At 41.9% G+C, this 21,163-nt stretch overlaps 1 protein-coding gene across 1 annotated transcript in view; it reads right to left on the reverse strand.

The window, feature by feature from the left end:
- Positions 1-1,749: 1,749 nt before the first annotated feature.
- lrriq1 (leucine-rich repeats and IQ motif containing 1) overlaps positions 1,750-21,163 on the reverse strand; it is a 63,669-nt gene continuing 44,255 nt past the window's right edge. The window contains exons 24-27 of the mRNA XM_035790074.2: positions 17,487-17,688; positions 16,857-16,917; positions 16,072-16,192; positions 1,750-10,587 (exon numbers count right to left, since the gene is read on the reverse strand). Coding sequence (XP_035645967.2) covers positions 10,454-10,587; positions 16,072-16,192; positions 16,857-16,917; positions 17,487-17,688 — 518 coding nt within the window. The 3' untranslated portion in view covers positions 1,750-10,453. The remainder of the gene's footprint in view (positions 10,588-16,071; positions 16,193-16,856; positions 16,918-17,486; positions 17,689-21,163) is intronic.

A 21,163-nucleotide genomic window follows, 5' to 3' on the forward strand; every position in this document is an offset into this window, starting at 1 on the left:
ATGAAATATTCTTATTAAATACTTTTTTCTTTACATAGTTGAATGTGCTGACAACAAAATCACACACAAATTATTAATGGAAATCAAATTTATCAACCCATGGAGGTCTGGATTTGTAGTCACACTCAAAATCAAAGTGGAAAACCACACTACAGTCTGATCCAACTTTGATGTAATGTCCTTGAAACAAGTCAAAATGAGGCTCAGTAGTGTGTGTGGCCTCCACGTGCCTGTATGACCTCCCTACAACGCCTGGGCATGCTCCTGATGAGGTGGCGGATGGTCTCCTGAGGGATCTCCTCCCAGACCTGGACTAAAGCATCCGCCAACTCCTGGACAGTCTGTGGTGCAACGTGGCTTTGGTGGATGGAGCGAGACATGATGTCCCAGATGTGCTCAATTGGATTCAGGTCTGGGGAACGGGCGGGCCAGTCCATAGCATCAATGCCTTCCTCTTGCAGGAACTGCTGACACACTCCAGCCACATAAGGTCTAGCATTGTCTTGCAGTAGGAGGAACCCAGGGCCAACCACACCAGCATATGGTCTCACAAGGGGTCTCTGAGGATCTCCTCTCGGTACCTAATGGCAGTCAGGCAACCTCTGGCGAGCACATGGAGGGCTGTGCGCCCCCCCAAAGAAATGCCACCCCACACCATGACTGACCCACCTCCAAACCGGTCATGCTGGAGGATGTTGCAGGCAGCAGAACGTTCTCCACGGCGTCTCCAGACTGTCACGTCTGTCACATGTGCTCAGTGTGAACCTGCTTTCATCTGTAAAGAGCACAGGGCGCCAGTGGCGAATTTGCCAATCCTGGTGTTCTCTGGCAAATGCCAAACGTCCTGCACGGTGTTGGGCTGTAAGCACAACCCCCACCTGTGGACGTCGGACCCTCATACCACCCTCATGGAGTCTGTTTCTGACCGTTTGAGCAGACACATGCACATTTGTGGCCTGCTGGAGGTAGTTTTGCAGGGCTCTGGCAGTGCTCCTCCTTGCACAAAGGCGGAGGTAGCGGTCCTGCTGCCGGGTTGTTGCCCTCCTCCACGTCTCCTGATGTACTGATTTGATTTGGCCTGTCTCCTGGTAACGCCTCCATGCTCTGGACACTACGCTGATAGACACAGCAAACCTTCTTGACACATCTCGCATTGATGTCCCATCCTGGATGAGCTGCACTACCTGAGCCACTTGTGTGGGTTGTAGACTCCGTCTCATGCTACCACTAGAGTGAAAGCACCGCCAGCATTCAAAAGTGACCAAAACATCAGCCAGGAAGCATAGGAACTGAGAAGTGGTCTGTGGTCCCCACCTGCAGAACCACTCCTTTATTGGGGGTGTCTTGCTAAATGCCTATAATTTCCACCTGTTGTCTATTCCATTTGCACAACAGCATGTGAAATTTATTGTCAATCAGTGTTGCTTCCTAAGTGGACAGTTTGATTTCACAGAAGTGTGATTGACTTAGAGTTACATTGTGTTGTTTAAGTGTTCCCTTTATTTTTTTGAGCAGTGTATATTAACATGACTCTTTTTTAACACAAAAACATTTGTATTTATTATGGATCCCCATTAAGTGCTGCCTACTCTTCCTGGGGTCTGGCAGAATTAAGGCAGTTATACAATTTTAAATACATTTACAATGCATTCATTATAGAATTCACAACACACTAAGTGTGTGCCCTCAGGCCCATACTCCACGACCACATATCTACAACACAAAATCCATGTGTAAGTGTGTGTATAGTGCGTATGTTACCATCTTTATTTATTTATTTTTATTTCACCTTTATTTAACCAGGTAGGCCAGTCGAGAACAAGTTCTCATTTACAACTGCAACCTGGACAGGGTAAAGCAAAGCAGTGCAAATACAAACAATTTAGCAATTAAACACTGGAGTGATAGATGTGCAGAAGATGAATGTGCAAGTAGAGATACTGGGGTGCAAAGGATTTTTAAAAAAAACAATATGGGGATGGGCCATTTACAGATGGGCTATGTACAGGTGCAGTGATCTGTGAGCTGCTCTGACAGCTGATGCTTAAAGTTAGTGATGGAGATATGAGTCTCCAGCTTCAGTGATTTTTGCAATTCGTTCCAGTTATTGGCAGCAGAGAACTGGAAGGAAAGGCGGCCAAAGGAGGAATTGACTTTGGGGGTGACCAGTGAAATATACCTGCTGGAGCACATGCCACGGGTGGGTGCTGCTATGGTGACCAGTGAGCTGAGATAAGGCAGAGCTTTACCAAGCAAAGACTAATGACCTGGAGCCAGTGGGTTTGGTGACAAATATGAAGCGAGGGCCAGCCAACGAGAGCATACAGGTTGCAGTGGTGGGTAGTATATGGGGCTTTGGTGACAAAACTGATGGCACTGTGATAGACTGCATCCAATTTGCTGAGTAGAGTGTTGGAGGCTATTTTGTAAATGACATCTCCGAAGTCGAGGATCAGTAGGATAGTCAAATTTACGAGGGTATGTTTGGCAGCATGAGTGAAGGATGCTTTGTTGTGAAATAGGAAGCCGATTCTAGATTTAATTTTGGATTGGAGATGCTTAATGTGAGTCTGGAAGGAGAGTTTACAGTCGAGCCAGACACCTAGGTATTTGTAATTGTCCACATATTCTAAGTCAGAACCGTCCAGAGTAGTGATGCTGTATGGGCGGGCAGGTGTGGGCAGCGATCGGTGAAGAGCATGCATTTAGTTTTTCTTAAGAGCAGTTGGAGGTCACGGAAGGAGAGAAGTATGAAATTGAAGCTAGTCTGGAGGTTAGTTAACACGGTGTCCAAAGAAGGGCCAGAAGTATACAGAATGTTGTCGTTTGCATAGAGGTGGATCAGAGAATCACCAGCAGCAAGAGTGATCATTGATGTAAACAGAGAAATGAGTCGGCCAGAGAATTGAACCCTGTGGCACCCCCATAGAGACTGCCAGAGGTCCGGACAACAGGCCCTCGATTTGACACGCTGAACTCTGTCTGAGAAGTAGTTGGTGAAGCAGGCGAGGCAGTCATTTGAGAAACCAAGACTGTTAAGTCTGCCGATAAGAATACGGTGATTGACAGAGTCGAAAGCCTTGGCCAGGTCGATGAATAGTGCTGCACAGTATTGTCTTTTATCGATGGCAGTTATTATATCGTTTAGGACTTTGAGCATGGCTGAGGTGCACCCATGATCAGCTCGGAAACCAGATTGCATAGTGGAGAAGGTACGGTGGGATTCGAAATGGTCGGTGATTTGTTTGTTATCTTGGCGATCGAAGACCTTAGAAAGGCAGGGTAGGATAGATATAGGTCTGTAACAGTTTGGGTCTAGAGTGTCTCCACCTTTGAAGAGGGGGATGACTGTGGAAGCTTTCCAACCTTTGGGGGTCTCAGACAATATGAGAGAGGTTGAACAGGCTAGTAATAGGGGTTGCAACAATTGAAATGGATCATTTTAGAAAGAGCGGGTCCAGATTGTCTATCCCAGCTGATTTGTAGGGGTCCAGATTTTGCAGCTCTTTCAGAACATCAGCTATCTGTATTTGGGTGAAGGAGAGATGGGGAGGTTTGGGCAAGTTTCTGTGGGGGGTGCAGGGCTGTTGACCCGGGTAGGGGAAGCATGGCCAGCCGTAGAAAAATACTTCTTGAAATTCTCAATTATTGTGGATTTATCGGTGGTGACAGTGTTTCTTAGCCTCGGTGCAGTGGGCAGCTGGGAGGAGGTGCTCTTATTCTCCATGGACTTTACAGTGTCCTAGTACGTTTTGGAGTTTGTGCTACAGGATGCAAATTTCTGTTTGAAAAAGCCAGCCTTTGCTTTCCTAACTGCCTGTGTATTTTGGTTCCTAACTTCCCTGAAAAGCTGCATATCGCGGGGGCTATTCGATGCTAATGCAGTACGCCACAGGATGTTTTTGTGCTGGTCAAGGGCAGTAAGGTCTGGAGTGAACCAAGGGCTATATCTGTTCCTAGTTCCTTTTTTTTTAAATGGGGCATGCTTATTTAAGATGGTGAGGAAAGCACTTTTAAATAATAACCAGGCATCCTCTACTGACAGAATGAGGTCAATATCCTTCCAGGATACCCGGGCCAGGTCGATTAGAAAGGCCTGCTCGCTGAAGTAATTTAGGGAGCGTTTGACAGTGATGAGTGGTGGTCGTTTGACCGCAGACCCATTACGGACGCAGACAATGAGGCAGTGATCGCTGAAATCCTGGTTGAAGGTGAATGCACGAATTTGTAAGTCGCTCTGGATAAGAGCGTCTGCTAAATGACTTAAATGTAAATGTAAGACAGCAGAGGTGTATTTAGAGGGCAGGTTGGTCAGGATGATATCTATGAGGGTGCCCGTGTTTGCAGATTTGGGGTTGTACCTGGTAGGTTAATTGATCATTTGTGTGAGATTGAGGGCATCTAACTTAGATTGTAGGATGGCCGGGGTGTTAAGCAAGTCCCAATTTAGGTCACCTAACAGTACGAGCTCTGAAGATAGATGGGGGGCAATCATGTGTGTGTATGCATGTGTCTGTGCCTATGTTTGTGTTACTTCACAGTCCCCGCTGTTCCATAAGGTGTATTTTTACCTGCTTTTTAAATCTGATTCTACTGATTGCATCAGTTACCTGATGTGGAATAGAGTTCCATGTAGTCATGGCACTATGTAGTACTGTACGCCTCCCATAATCTGTTCTGGACTTGGGGCCTGTGAAGAGACCTCTGGTGGCATGTCTTGTGGGGTATGCATGGGTGTCTGAGCTGTGTGCTATTATTTTAAACAGACATCTCAGTACCTTCAGCTTGTCAACACCTCTTATGAAAACAAGTAATGATGATGTCAATCTCTTTTCCACTTTGAGCCATGAGAGATTGACATGCATATTATTAATGTCAGCTCTCCGTGCTGCCCTGTTCTGAGCCAACAGCAATTTTCCCAAGTCCCTCTTTGAGGCACCTGACCACACTACTGAACAGTAGTCCAGATGCGGACAAAACCAGGGCCTGTAGGACCTGCCTTGTTGATAGTGTTGTTAAGAATGCAGAACAATGCTTTATTATGGACAGACTTCTCCCCATTTTAGCTAGTTGTATCAATATGTTTTGACCATGACAGTTTACAATCCAGGATAACTCCAAGCAGTTTAGTCACCTCAACTTGCTCAATTTCCACATTATTCATTACAAGATGTAGTTGAGGTTTAGGGTTTAGTGAATGATTTGTCTCAAATACAAGGCTTTTAGTTTAGGAAATATTTAGGACTAACTTATTCCTTGCTACCCATTCTGAAATAAAATAAAATACTTAATCAGTTATCTTCCTCAAATCAAGGGGATGCTGATGCAATCTTTGCAAGAGGGAGGGAATGTGGAGTTAACCGTGACATAGCATGCCCAGGAGCAGGATTCGTTTCCATAGAAATTTAACTGGCTAAAAGGTGGAGCCACTTTTGTATGACCTGTCATCCCGAGTTGAACTCAGAGTTGACCAAACTTACCTCACTAACTCCTCAAACCTACTTTTCATCGTGTCCCAGAATCTGTTCCCGAAGTACAATTTCAACTGTCCCAAACTGAAGATGAACCATCCCAAATTAAATACTTAGTTTTGATATGCCAACATGGGTCTACTCTAGGACAGGTCAATCACAGTTATTTAAAATGCTAATAGGAGTACAACTGAAACAGAACAATGGGGCTGTCAACTGAACCAGAAATTCACATTCAAACCTGTGCCCCTAAAAAGGCCAACTGTCACACCCTGTTTTTCTATATATTTTGGTTAGGTCAGGGTGTGACTAGGGTGGGTAATCTAGTTGTTGTATGTCTAGGGTTTTTGTCATCTAGGGTTTTTGTATGTCTATGTGTAGTTGCCTGTCAGCACTAATTTGTATAGCTTCAAGTGTCGTTTTGTTATTTTGTTTAGTTTGTTCAGTGTTCACTCTTAATATAATAAAGAATGTGTGCATACCATGCTGCTCCTTGGTCTGATTCATACGACGAACGTGACACCAACATTGGAATAATATTGTAATCTATTTAGCATAAATGTACATGTAACTGAATGAAGGAAACACTTGAGTAAATTAGTGATATTAAGTATATTGAAAGGTGGTGCATTCACACAGGTGTGGTTCCTGAGTTAATTAAGCAATTAACATCCCATCATGCTTAGGGTCATGCATAAAAATTCCCAGTTGCCCCTTATTTACATTACCACAGCTAGAAGTGATTTAGATAGAGGGGAAGGATCTCACATGATCATAGGGTGTGTGTCTTAGTCACCAGATCTCAACTCAATTGAACACATATGGGAGACTCTGGAGTGGAGCCTGAGACAGCATTTTCCACTACCATCAACAAAACATCTAATGGTGTTACATCCCTCCAATAGAGTTCCAAACACTTGTAGAATCTATGTGCATTGAAGCTGTTCTGGCTCTGGTGCCCAACACCCTATTAAGACACTTTATGTTGGTGTTTCCTTTATTGTGGCAGTTACCTGTAATAAATAATTAGCCTACATCTCAAAGTGTAGCCTAGGTGATATGTGTTTACAGCCTCTCATGTCCACACTGATGCTGACATCAGGGAGGCGCCAGAAAATGTAGCCAAACTTTTAATTACATAAATATATGCTAAACGCCAGTTATGTTTGACAATTATAATGTAGGATAATTAACATTAAAGTCGAAAGGCTTGATTCTGTTGACATACTCGAGGCACGGTTCGTTCAGACCAAATGGTCACAAGTGCAGAGAGCAAGGCCAGTGCCTGTTGCCTGGGGATTTTATGTCATTTTATGAGGCATGTCTTACCTTGCTTCAAAGTAGCCTAGCCAAAATCAGACCATAGACATGTTGAGGGAATTATTTTTAGAAACAATTCCTTATGCCATTGAAACCAGCACTCTCACATGTTCTCTAAGTGCGCATTGCTGCACTAATAATGTGAAGAAATAATAGTTTAATCAATATTTTAGGCTAAACGTTCTGATCTGTTGCATCAGCCTCATTGCTTTAGAATTTTTGGGGGATGTACAATGGTTTTATGAATTTTGTATCTATTGTCCCAGAGTCTGTTTTGAACCGTCACTGTGGTGCAAAGCCACATAAAGCCAGAAGCTGCTTGGCCCTTTACAGTGGGTCATTTTTTCCCCCTCAATCAAATTCATCATAACCTTCATCCTCCCCGCAAGTTGCGCTACTGCAACACAACCCTGCCCATGCAGAGGCCAGTTATTTGGCTTCTATCTACTCTGCCTAGATCAGAGGAGAATGACTGCCCCTTCTCGTTGGGGCGGCAGGGTAGCCTAGTGGTTAGAGCGTTGGACTAGTAATTGGAAGGTTTCAAGTTCAAATCCTCGAGCTGACAAGGTACAAATCTGTCGTTCTGCCCCTGAACAGGCAGTTAACCCACTGTTCCTAGGCCGTCATTGAAAATAAGAATTTGCCTAGTAAAATAAAGGTAAAATAAAAAAATAAAAAATATTGACACCACGGGAGTTCATGACCGAAGACAATCATTGCGCTATTGAGTCTTCATATAGGAATGAATGGTGTTTATGTGAATGATGGTTTTATACAGTCATTGGCATAGATAGACTAGAGAACAAGATAACAACAGTTTGACACCGGGCTCTTCTTCAGGCCTCCATCTTTATCTGTTATACAAGCGTTTTTCATCATGAATCTTGTTCTGGAGGCTGCCCTACAGAGTGCTCACTAGCTAGCACAGCCACAAAGTCTAAAATCTGATTTTAAACATAACCTTAACCGCTCTGCTAACTCTATTGCCTAACCTAAACCTTAAATTAAGACCAAAAAGCCTATTTTTGATTTCATTCATTTTTACAATATAGCCAATTTCGACTTTGCAGCTGGCCTGATTAAGGGGAAATCTCTTAGTTCTGCCTCCAGGATAAAACTCCTAACAATAAACATCAACCTACATATCTGGAACAGACAGACTCACATCATGATATCTTGTCTCTCTCAACCCTCTAATGTTCTTGTCTAAATGACTAATATATGACACACTTATTTTACCACAAATGTGAGCTTGGGGTGATTACGTATAATGAAATCTATTAGGCAAATAAACGGATACAGGACCTGAAGACATTGTGTGCAGCCAGGCGTTGAGGAGTGAATTCCTCCACTACTTTATAATGAAAGACAGCATACAGTCAGAATTTAACAACGTCCTGTTAAAGATAATAATGGGAGATAAACCAACTGGGACAGACACACCCAATCCTAGCAACACACGTAAGGGTATTTAGGTGAGTACATCCTGAGCATTATGAAAAGTCCTTCAAATGAGTGGCCTGAAAATGTATTGACGTATTAGTCGATGTTAATGTTCATTTAAGCAAAACAACAACTAACTTATGGGAAGACAGTGTTTGGTGGACAGGGTAAACAATAGAATCCTCACCATTCCAAATATTTGCTGATAACACCATGCTATGTGCCAAAAGAGAAAATAATCACCAGGTAAAAGCCCCAGGCTTCTCCCGAGGGGGACAGGAGTTCAATCTCCCCCTGAAGGAGAACAGTGCTCTTGGGTTTCAAACCATAACAGTCCTAATGGGCTGGGAAGGACCACCACCAGCACAACTGGTACTAGTCATGATACAGCACTGGTCCTGTCTGTAGACTAAATTCCTGATGGGCTGAAGACAATCAAAACCCCACCAGAGACCAGAGAGAGAAATATGAAAGTGAAGGGAGGATAAAATAAATAGAGGGACAAGCATTTCCTGCCAGGGAGCCACTCTCCTCTCCAGCTCCATCTATTTGTTTTCACATTCATTAACAGATCATTTACAGCCAACAGACAAGCAATGAACCTTCAACCCCAGGGTTAGCCGCTTTGGTAAGGCAGTGTTTGTGGTTGGATGGAATCTGAAATCCAAATTCAAATACACAGAACAAGAACCATTGGTAATAAAAAATAAAAAACACAATTGTAACACCAATGTTTGCGCTTTACTCAAAGCTGCGGCTGCTCTGACACGCTGTCTGGCAACATCTCTGGATATCTGCAACTCCAGATTTAGTCCAAATCGGCAGACTCTACTGTGTACTGTATTTACACTGAGTGTACGAAATATTAGGAACACCTTCCCCTTTGCCCTCAGAACAGCCTCAATTTGTCAGGGCATGGACTCTACAAGGTGTCGAAAGCCCTGTTGACTCCAATGCTTCCCACAGTTGTGTCAAGTTGGCTGGATATCCTTTGGGTGATGGACCATTCATGATACACACGGGATACTGTTGAGTGTGAAAAACCCAGCATCGTTGTAGTTCTTGACACACTCAAACCGGTGCGCATGGCACCTACTATCATACCCCCCCATTCAAAGGCACTTCAATCTTTTATCTTGCCCATTCACCCTCTGAATGGCACACATGCACAATCCATGTCTCAATTGTCTCAAGGCTTAAAAATAATTCTTTAACCTGTCTTCTTCTCCCCTTCATCTATACTGATTGAAGTGGATTTAACAAGTGACATCAATAAGGGATCAAAGCCTTCACCTGTATTCACCTATGTCAGTTGTTCCTAATGTTTTGAACACTCAGTCTATATGATAGTAAAATCAAAAAATAAACTTGAATTTAATCATTATTTTAGAATCTAAAATGTATTTATCTTGATTATTAACAGCTGAGTAAAAGTGCCACTTCATCAACTTAAGCAAGAAACAAGTAGCATTAAAAAAGCACATTTTTTCTTAGACATGCAACATCTAAGATAAGACACCTTCTACACATACATTTTAGTAGCTGCTCTTATCCAGCTACTAGATACTGGTCCTCCATGGGAATCAAACCCACGACCCTGGTGTTGCAAGTGCCATGCTCTACCAACTCAGCCACACGGGACCCAATTCTAAATTCTATATTTTCTTTTACCAAAGGCCACAGCAGCAGAGACTGGACTGGTAAGCTTGTAAAATAAATCTAAATGAAATCAAAATACAAACATACTAACAATTAGAATAGAAATGTTCTGTTTCTTATTTCTAACCATTGTCTGCATATTAAGCGTGTGATTTGTTGAGCGTTTGGGACTTTGCTCCATGCGTTCCGGTGTTGGCTGAGGTCGCATTAAGGCAGCGATATCCATGCATAATGACCAGCATGAAAACGCCTGCAGATATTTGGGCTGGGCTTCTCCCATTGCTTTTAATTAATTTTCAGAAGACCCACGGAGGCCAAGCCAGATCTGAGAGCGAAAAGGCAGCTGCATGACATTTTAGTATAGGAGATTAATGACAATGAAAACTTTTGAGGGGAGAAAAGTAAAACGTTGCAGAATGAATGAAATGTCAACATAATACATATACTGTATGGGACTGTCAAAACGTTACTGTGAACAGAATAATGGTTGTCATGCTTACTGTTTTGGACATACAGTGAATAAAGCTAAACCAGTTTCTTGGTAATTAACAAATGTCTTGTTACTTGTGCAGTTTGTCCCTTTTTTTGCCCCCTCCCCAGCCACCACTCATCTGGACAGGGTTATCCCGGAAAGACATGCGCTCCTTTTTAGATGAGGCAGAGGTCACTCTTTGGGGAGAAGGTGCTTCTTTGTCTGCAGAAAAAGAGAAAGACACAAAAGAAAAATCTAACAAAATTGCATGATATATTAGCATATCACATATCAACATTTCTCAGGATAAAGTATTTATGCCCTGATGCTCTTTGCCTGAAGAAAAATATATTGAAACATACCATTTATTGTAGTTTTATACAACGGGTAGGTCTAATACTGAATGCTGATTGGCTAAAACCGCATTCCAGCTGGTGTCTATTCCACAAGTTACTACCGGCTAAATCTATGACGTTAAAATGCCCATTTACTCTGTTCTGTCTGACTGCGCAATCCACTGTCTCATCAACCCAGACAGGTACTTTATAAACTTCATCTCCACTATAAAAGTCATCTTGACATTATCTCACATTTCTTTTAGACTAACATTTAGTTTTCAACAGCGGAAATTTGTATAAACCTTGCTGTCTGTCTCTCCGACATTTACAACATGTCCAATAGTAATGAATGTGTCGGGAGTCGGATGAGACAGACAGACAGGCAGGCAGCTTTTCTCAGGCAGTCCAAATCATTAATCAGCATCATTTTCATGGATATATACAAAGAACTACCAATAGAAAACAGGTGAAATTAAATTAAGTGCAGCTAGTTTGAAGTCTTTCCAGCTTCAGTTTGAAGTGTATGTGGTAGCTGCATTGTTGGTTAGCTGTCGAACAACAGTATCCTGACGAGAGAGCACATTGTCTATGCCAGGTGAAGTCGCTCATCATTAGCTTATTGTTATGGATGTAAAACAGCTTAAACAAATGCAAATGCGGCTACCTCATTGTTATTCTGGCTGCACTGTTTGACGTGACTGTAAATTAGCCATAGTTGGCCAGCTGGCAAGCAAGGGATAATAACGTTGGCTGCCAGTATGGCAATGGAACATTTAGAACGAACGACTGGATACAAAACAAAGACTGAATGACTGGGTCACGTCTCTGGCAACAGAAACCGATAGAACGAACTACCAGCCGGCTTGGGTAGCAACTCAAGATTTGCGTCGGGAATATATCTTGTGGAAAGATCAAATAGTATGAAGAAATTAATAAAAATAATGTTTTTAATGAAAATAATGTCAATCATTATTTGAATGTGTTGGTAACCTGTTGTATAAAAGTGATAATGCCCTCGAAGCAGGTGTTTGGAGGATATAATGACAGTTTGCCGTCCCTCGACGAACAAACACCTCTGCCAATATATCCTCCAAACACCAGCTTCTAGGGCATTATCACTTAAATATATTACACTAAAAAGTATGTGGACACCTGCTTGTTCCAAAATCATTGGGATTAATATGGAGTTGGTCCCCCCCTTTGCTGCTATAACAGCCTCCACTCTTCTGGGAAGGCTTTCCACTAGATGTTGGAACATTGCTGCGGGGACTTCCATTCATCCACAAGAGCATTATTGAGGTAGGGCACTGATGTTTGGCGATTAGGCCTGGTTCGCATTTGGCGTTCCGATTCATCCCAAAAGTGTTCGATGGAGTTGAGGTCAGGGCTCTGTGAAGGCCAGTCAAGTTCTTCCACACCAATCTCAACAAACATTTTATTTTTTTACCCCTTTTTTCTCCCCAATTTCATGATATCCAATTACAATCTTGTCTCATCGCTGCAACGGGCTCAGGAGAGGCGAAGGTCGAGTCATGACCAGCCAAACCACACTTCTTAACACCCGCCCGCTTAGCCGCACCAATGTGTTGGAGGCTACCGAAGTCAGACTGCAGGCATCTGGCCACAAGAAATTGCTAGAGCGCAATGAGTCAAGTAAAGCCCCCCGGCCAAACCCTCCCCTAACCCGGACAATGCTGGGCCAGGATGTCCATGTCACGTCACTCTCTAGCAACTCCTTGTGGTAGGCATGCACACTGACTTCGGTCGCTAGTTGTACGGTGGTTACTCTGACACATTGGTGCGACTGGCTTCCGGGTTAAGCGAGCAGTGTGTCAAGAGGCAGTGCGGCTTGGCAGGGTTGTGTTTCGGGGTACGCATGGCTCTCGACCTTCGCCTCTCCCGAGTCCGTACGGGAGTTGCAGCGATGGGTCAAGACTGGAACTACCAATTGGATATCACAAAATTGGGGAGAAAAAGTGGTAAATTGTACAAAAATAAAATATTATAATAATATTTCCCTTCATTGGAGCTAAGAGGCCTAGCCCGAACCATGAAACAGCCCCAGACCATTATTACTCCTCCACCAAACTTTACAGTTGGCACTATGCATTCGGGCAGGTAGCATTCTCCTGGCATCTGTCAGATTCATCCGTCAGAATGCAAGATGGTGAGGCGTGATTCTTCACTCCAGAAAATGCGTTTCCACTGCTCAGGAGTCCAATGATGGCGAGCTCTACACCACTCAAGCCGAGCTTGTGTGACCAACCACTACCACTGTTGTTGCTCCTAGATGTTTCCACTTCACAATAACATCAATTACAGTTGACCAGGGCAGCTAAAGCAGGGCAGACATTTTACAAACAGACAGCCTATGACGGTGCCACAATAAAGTCACTGAGCTCTTCAGTAAGGCCATTCTATTGCCACTGTTTGTCTATGGAGATTGCATGGCAGTGTGCTGGATTTTATACACATGTCAGCAACAGGTGTGGCTGAAATAGCCAAATCCACTGATTTGATGGAGTGTCCACATACCTTTGTATATATAGTATACATATAGCGTACATTATAGCAACTACTTTGTATAGCCTAGGCTACCACACTGAAATGCATAGACATCTCCTCATGCATTGTGTATGTACTAAACTCTGTTAACGGGAGGCTGTAGGGGAGGCTGTTCCATTTCACCTGAGGATCAAAACTAAGCTCTCCAAACACAAGAACAAAGGGAGCGTGTCTGTGGGCATGATGTGTTCCACGTGTACCGGCCACAGTGAGCCAGACGAGCCCCACACAGGGAGCTCAGCAGTGGGGAGGATCACAAGGAGGTGGTGGGGGGCTGGAGCACAGCATACATTACAGGTACTGACCAGCTCCCAATATCTGCATGGCTGGTGTCCCATATAGTGTATCATAATCTGTATGTCTATTTTTTTATGATTCATTGTAGGGAAAATATAACTCCCTCACACACAATTTTATCTCTACACATTTATTGTCAGTCAAATACCTTTTTGAAGGTACCCTAGCGGATAAGAGCGTTGGAACAGTAACCGATATATCGCTACTTCAAATCCCAGAGCCGACTAGGTGAAAAAAATCTGAATATGCCCTTGAGCAAGGCACTTAACCATAATTTCTCTAGTAAGTCGCTTTGGATAAGAGCTAAATTACTAAAATATAAATGTTTTAAGACTCCCTTTTTATCATTAAACCATACTAAATATAATATTGAGTATCTGAGGCCACAGCTTATTTCCATCTGAATGGTTTGATCCTTCAACGTTTTATTGAAAACACTCAGTCAGCCACAGGGGTCATTTTGTGCTTGTTTGGAGAAACTATTCAGAACTTATGTGTCGAAATGTTGGAAATAAAATATTTATTTATTTGTTTGTTCCGAATCAAAAACAGAGGACAAAACAAATCTTGTCTTTATTAACACACATGTTGGTAATTTAGTTGCTATTTTCAAGGGTCATGCTATTAAAAAGTAGGTAAATAAATAAACGGTCGCACATTCCCTCGACCGCTGTGACCAAACAAATCGCTTTCTGTCATTTTACTCCCATTAGCTTTGAATGGGAACAACATTGAGGCAGTAGATAGGTAAGTTAAGTGGTTTCTTCTGCACAAGTAATGAAAATATTTAGTGGGGCTGAAAACACACTTCATGGCTCCGCCCCAGCGAGCGGTGGGTATCACATTGCAATAGGTTATAGAGTTTTTACATGGTCTTTACTGCCATGGCAAGCTAAGTGAACCCCTGACTTTAAAGCTGGATACTTTGATATAGTCTCTATACTCCTTCAGAGGCAAATTCAATATACATTTTTTGTTTTCTGATAAGATATTTTTCCTGCTTTAAACTGGCATGGATTCTCCCTGCTTATACACATTTTCAAAAGAAAGCTTCCAGTCTATGGCACTACTGCTTTACTTTGGTAAGTTGCCAGCTAAGAGCTGTACCATTTATCCATGAAATAACTGAGATATTTGGCTAATTAAATGCAGTTTCCCAGTTTATGAAATATCAAATTGGCTTTTGAAAAATAAACCAGTCTTACACATACATACATATTTCAATTTACTAAGTGTTGTTTGATCACAGAGCCGCACATAAAGTCTCTCTCTTCACCCTGCTCTAGGTCCTACAACAACGTGCCTTTATCACGCAGCGAGTCACTGCCCTCGTGGATATCATTTAGTAATCATCATCGGAATCTAATTTAGCTTTGTTAGGAAGGAACAGTATTTGTCTTCTTTTTTAGATTCCTGCAGCTTGTTTAATCTGGTCATCTGTTTGTTTCCTGGCTGTGTCTGTCAGAAGCATCTTTGTCACTCAAACTCCTGAGCGGAAGGCTGTCTGACAGAAAGGCCAGTCATTCTTCTCTGAAAATGACTTTTTTACCTGCTTCTTGTCGAGGAGCAGCGCTCTGTCCCCTTCCCGACCCCGCCCCAAGCTCCCAATCGACCCGGGGCACTAAGCCGGACCCGTTATCCCTGCTCTGCCACACACACACATATACACACACGCAACGCAACAGATGCATACACACGCACACACACACACACACACACAATGCACACACATTGCACACACACAGACAGAAATAACACACACACGTCATATTATCATAACCTACTATTCATCAGATTTATGACAGTAGTCTGTTTGGAACGTGTGCTGGCCAGGCAGCTCAGCTCATCCTAAAGCTATAGTGATTACATTTAGATCATTGAAAAAGTGCTTTTCATTATACAAGACTTGTGTCTTTCTAGATTGGTCCAATGCTCACGTGCCTGATATCATACCGCCTCTCACAGACACATATCTCGGCTCTTACTTTTCAGTGACTTTAAGTGACAGAGAATGTTCTGTCTTTAGTGACATTTAAATGGAGGGCCGAAAAAATATTCCTGCTAACTTACACCTAAAAAACAAATCATGGAATAAACATTGGAAAGGAACATTTTTGATTTGCTTGCAAAGGACAAATATTCCAATTAGGAAATCTTCGGAATATATTAACAAATTGACACATTTAATTATGTATGAAATAGTGGTAAACACACACAAAACGTGTATGTTGAACTAAATGTTTAGTGGTGCGTAGATCCAGCAACAGGTAAAACAAGACAAAGCATTTGGGAAGGTAATAGGTGGGCTAAATAGTAGCTTGGTTGGGGTTAATAACATTTAAACTAATTCAATTCAGCAAATAAACAGAAATTCCAATTCCAAATATTGCTCATTCATATGCATTAAGGAAAATGTGAATTGAACGTTCAGTTTACTTCCTGAATTTAAATGGAATTGACCCAACTCTGCTAGATAGTGAGTCTGAAGAAAAAATGTAAAACTCACTTAGTTGCCCCATAAAGTTTCTCCGAGTTTCATTGTGTTCTTTGTGAGGCGGGGAGGTTGACGTTCCACTGGCCCGCGACTTTGGGGCCTGGTCTGGACCTTCTCTGTACCCTGCTACAGCCTACAAACACACACACACACACACACACACACACACACACACACACACACACACACACACACACACACACACACACACACACACACACACACACACACACACACACACACACACACACACACACACACACACACACACACACACTGTTTAAATAAGGTCAAACATAATTTTTCTCACGCAACTGGCCCCAACATTTTGAAAACATTCAACAGCTAACTACGCGCTCATGTGCTCAAAGCAGAAAGGCAGTGTGTAGCTGAGGAAAGGGAAAGGGGGTGGTTAATTCAAACTGCACAGGGAGACCTGCGGTTTTCAACTTCAAAGAGTTGACGAGCATCAATATCATTCTCTGTTCTACATAAACCACACTGCACTGACACTGGTATTTCTACAAATCAAATAAAAAAATAGCCACGAGTTGATCAAATTGAAAGTGTCGTTACACTGGAAATAAGCCTTTTGAAAAAGAAACGTCTTAAACTCTAGGCGGAGTGGGAAACGAACTATGGAGTGAAACTTAAATATGAACTTGAAATGTAAACAATGCATGCTTCCATGGACTTTCTCCGCAACCAAGATACAGACAGAATGAGAGGCAATTACTCAGTGAAAAGTGAATCAGTCGTTGCTGGAATGTAACAGCGAGTCAAAATAAATAGCTCACCACGAGCTGCACTCTGCCTCCTTTCAGTATGTCTGGGTCAATCTCTGGGAGGAAACCATCACTGGAGACAGACAGAAAGGTTTCAAAACTCTGCTATTAGTGGTCGCTCTCCAATAGCGTGGTGGTTTCACTCCAACACCTCAGATCTATCACAGCATAAACATCAGATCAGTGGCATTACTGGCTTCCATTTAACTGCTATCATAATCCCAATGTCTGATTTCATAAGTTATAGCCCCCCATTGCATTTGTTACAGCTCCTAACAGTCCCCCCAAAATGAAATAAAAACGGTCTGTATTCTTGTTTTGCATTTAAATATATTTCCTAAATTTGAATTTCTGCAGAAAGAATTCATTTAGTTTTTAAAATGTTCTTGGGACATAATGTTCTAAAACAATTTGATTCTAGAACATTAGGCTTTATAATGGGCCAATACTTTCTGCCACTTTTATTTTTTTATGTAATAAACATGTAATATCCCTTTCATCCCCATCACCTGCATATATATATATATATATATAAAATCTACAATAATGTAATCTAACCTACTGTCCATCATTGTTATTCTTCTGTATGTTGCAGACATACAATATCATGTACTGGTGCATATCAGGTCTTGAGAACCTCACCTCTCAGGGCGTCTGCTGTCAGAGTGCACAGGCTGGGTGTGGAGCCACTGGTAAGTCCGTTCCTGGTTCACCAGTGTTTGGTCCACTCTCTCTGTTGCGTCCTGGTTCAACAGCATTTGGTCCACCCTCCCTGGTGCTTGCTGGTTTAACCGTGTTTGGTCCAATCTGCCTGTTCCCTCCAGGGCTAGTTCTGCCTGGTGAGCTGCACTTGACAGAAAATATATTTTGGTAAAACATCCCTGGTGACAACAGTTACAAGAAAATCACAGAGCTGCTTCACTACATAGTCCTGCTGCTACAATGTCAACCAGGTGCAGAGACATCTTAACAAATGATGTGAGGCATAATTTATATAGGAGAGAGAGAGCGATTGTGTTAACACATGCACACCAACACCATATTCCCTATACAGTACACTACTTTTGACCAGAGCCCTACGGGCAATACACTACATAGGGAATAGGGTGCCATTTGGAACAAGGCCATGGATAAATAAACAGAGGGAGCCTGGACTGTGACAAAGATTGACAAGTCGAGCGCTAGGCTAGGTTTTCCTCCCGAGCTGTAAGAGACAGATCAGTGCTTAGCTAAAGCTCACAGCGTTTATGTTGGGGCTTAAGGTAGCCATTTGTTTGGAGGGCTCTGGGGGCATTACTATAATACACTCGGAGTTGCTGAATGACGCAACAGCCAGGAGAGGTTGGGGGTCCTTTCATGGTGTGTGTGTGTGTATATGTGTGTATGGTTGTGTGTTCTTGTAAAATTAAATTAATTTGAGCAACGTATCAAATAGAGAAAGCATTCAAAGATTTATGAACAACTCTGAAAATCCCATAATAAAGGCCGTAATTTAAAGTAAACATTTGCTCCCCGTTCACGGCCCGCAACATACTGCCGACAGTAATGCTGCCTAAGATGGCCGTGAATTGATAAGGAATTTTGACAGCCCGGTGCTGGAACTAATGACGCATTTATTTAACTCATTTTCATGCTTTCACCCAGCAGTAAAAAAGTAGAAAAGGTTTCATAGCTGGCAGTCATCAAGGGTTAATTAAGAACCCAGTAAAAACGTCAAGTGATGGAAGCTCTCCCGGGGCAGTAAGGTCAGGAAGATGGTGTTTCACACTTCCTGGAGCAGAAAGTATAAGTGGTATGTTTTAGTAGAACATAGAAAAAATACAGTACTAATGTATGTTTTACATAGTTTTTAATACTGCATTGTCCTACTGTAAACACTGCCTTCGGAAAGTATTCAGACCCCTTGACTTTTTCCACATTTTGTTACGTTACAGCTTTATTCTAAAATGTATTTTAGAAAAATCCTCATCAATGAGGATGACTTATGTACTGGGTTTGACCAGGCCACAGATAGCAACAGAGATGTATTTATCTTGGGTGATTTTAATATAAATTGGAAGGATCACAATAATTCGAATAGAACAAAATTTATGAGATATGCCAAGAACTGTGGTTTGAAACAAATGGTTAATGATACTACTAGATCTTCAATTAAGTTGGGTCATGATTCAGACACATGCATTGATCTGATTTTCTGTAATATACCATTGCAATGCTTGAAAGCCAGATCAATGCCAGTGGGCTGGACAGACCATAATATTGTGACCATAACCATGAACACCAAGGTTCCAAAGAAACCCCCTAGGATTGTGGTCAAAAGACATTTTAAAACATTTAATCATGAGCTCTTTCTAAATGATTTGGCTGCTGTACCCTGTGAGCTGATTTATCTAGAGGATGATTTAAATCATGCTACAGAATGTTTTATTGATTTGCTCACTGAGGTAATGGACCATCATGCCCCAGTAAGAAAGAGTACAGTTGGTGCTCGTCCATCTCCATGGATTGATGATGAACTGGGTGAGGCTTTTTCTCAAAGAAATATGGAAAAATTCTTAGCAGCCAAGTCAAAATTTGAAATTGATGAACAGAATTATAGAACATTACGTAATTATGCAGTTAAATTGAATCGAAAGAAAGAAAAATATTTTACAACAATGCGTTTATTGATTGTAAAAATGATTCTAAAAAGGTATGGAACACAGTTAAGGGCTTACTTGGCACATCTATCTCATCATGCCCATCTAGTGTGGAGGTTGACAGGAGAATAATAACAGAACCAGTTGATATTGCCAATCATTTTGCAGATTTTTTTTACAAAGAAAATTAAATTACTGAGCAACAATGTAAACATACATTCTTCCAAACAAGCTATTGTCCAATGGATTGATGATCATATTATGAGCATCAAGATCTGCTCTTTTAGTCTACAAACGGTGTCAGTGGAGGAGGTGTTAAACCTATTGAAGTCATTACCTGATGGTAAATCTACAGGTTAGGTTCTTATGGACAATTTTTTGCTTCGCTGTGCTGCTCCCCAGATTGCAGTTCCACTGAGATACATATTTAATTGGTCACTTGAAAAGGGGTTGTTTGCAAATGTATGGAAGCATGCGAAACTGTGTCCTATTCCGAAAGACTGCAAAGAACCCATTACTCCTGCCAATAGTCGACCAATTAGTCTACTCCCTACACTCATTAAGATATTGGAGGGTATTGTGAGTAGACAAATATGGGAGTACATGGAAAAGAATGATCTGATTACAGCCAATCAGCATGCTTATCGCAAAAAACATTCCACTACTACTGCATTGGTTGACATGACTGACCAGTGGCTCAATGCTATGGATAATGGCAAGTTTGTGGGTGTACTATTTCTAGATTTCAGTGCAGCATTTGATTTAGTGGATCATAAAATAATTTTCACAAAATTAATGCATTATGGTTTTAAGGAGTTAGCATTGAATTGGGTACAGTCATATCTAACTGACAGGAAACAGTCCACCTATATCAATGGTTCATTTTCTTCCCCTCATGTGTTAAACTGTGGAATACCACAGGGCAGCTGCCTTTGGCCAGTTCTTTATTTAATATATACCAACGATCTTCCCTATGCCTAAGCTGAAACTCAAGCTACTATATTTGCAGATGATATTACAATTTATGCAGCAAGACAATCGGTTCAACATGTGTACAGCAAGCTTTACAAGGAGATTTGGAGAATATCAGGGAGTGGGTTTGCCAAAACAAACTTGTTTTAAACACCAAGAAAATCAAAGTTATGTTGGTCTGTTCAACTAGGAAAAGGCCAAAACAGCATGGGATACAATTAAGTATGGGAGGAGTACAAATTGAAGAAGTGGCAGAAACCAAACTATTGGGAGTTCAGCTAGACAACTGCTTATCATGGTCGTCTCAAATAACTAATTTATGTAAAAAATATATATATATATTAAAACAGCATGCATAATCAGAAGGATAGCTAAATATCTACCAGGGAAAATTATTCAGCAAATAACACAAGCATTAATTGAGAGTCAGGTGAACTACTGTTCGGTGGTCTGGGGAAATGCATCATCAAGTAAAGTTAGGAGGCTGCAGAATGCGCAGAATAAAGCAGCAAGGATTGTTTTAAGGTGGAGATAGGGTTCTTCTGTTGCAGTCATGGGTTGTTTTAAGGTGGAGATATGGTTCTTCTGTTGCAGTCATGGGTTGTTTTAAGGTGGAGATATGGTTCTTCTGTTGCAGTCATGGGTTGTTTTAAGGTGGAGATATGGTTCTTCTGTTGCAGTCATGGATTGTTTTAAGGTGGAGATATG

This window comes from Oncorhynchus keta, chromosome 17 (assembly GCF_023373465.1).
Source record: "Oncorhynchus keta strain PuntledgeMale-10-30-2019 chromosome 17, Oket_V2, whole genome shotgun sequence".
NCBI lineage: Eukaryota > Metazoa > Chordata > Actinopteri > Salmoniformes > Salmonidae > Oncorhynchus > Oncorhynchus keta.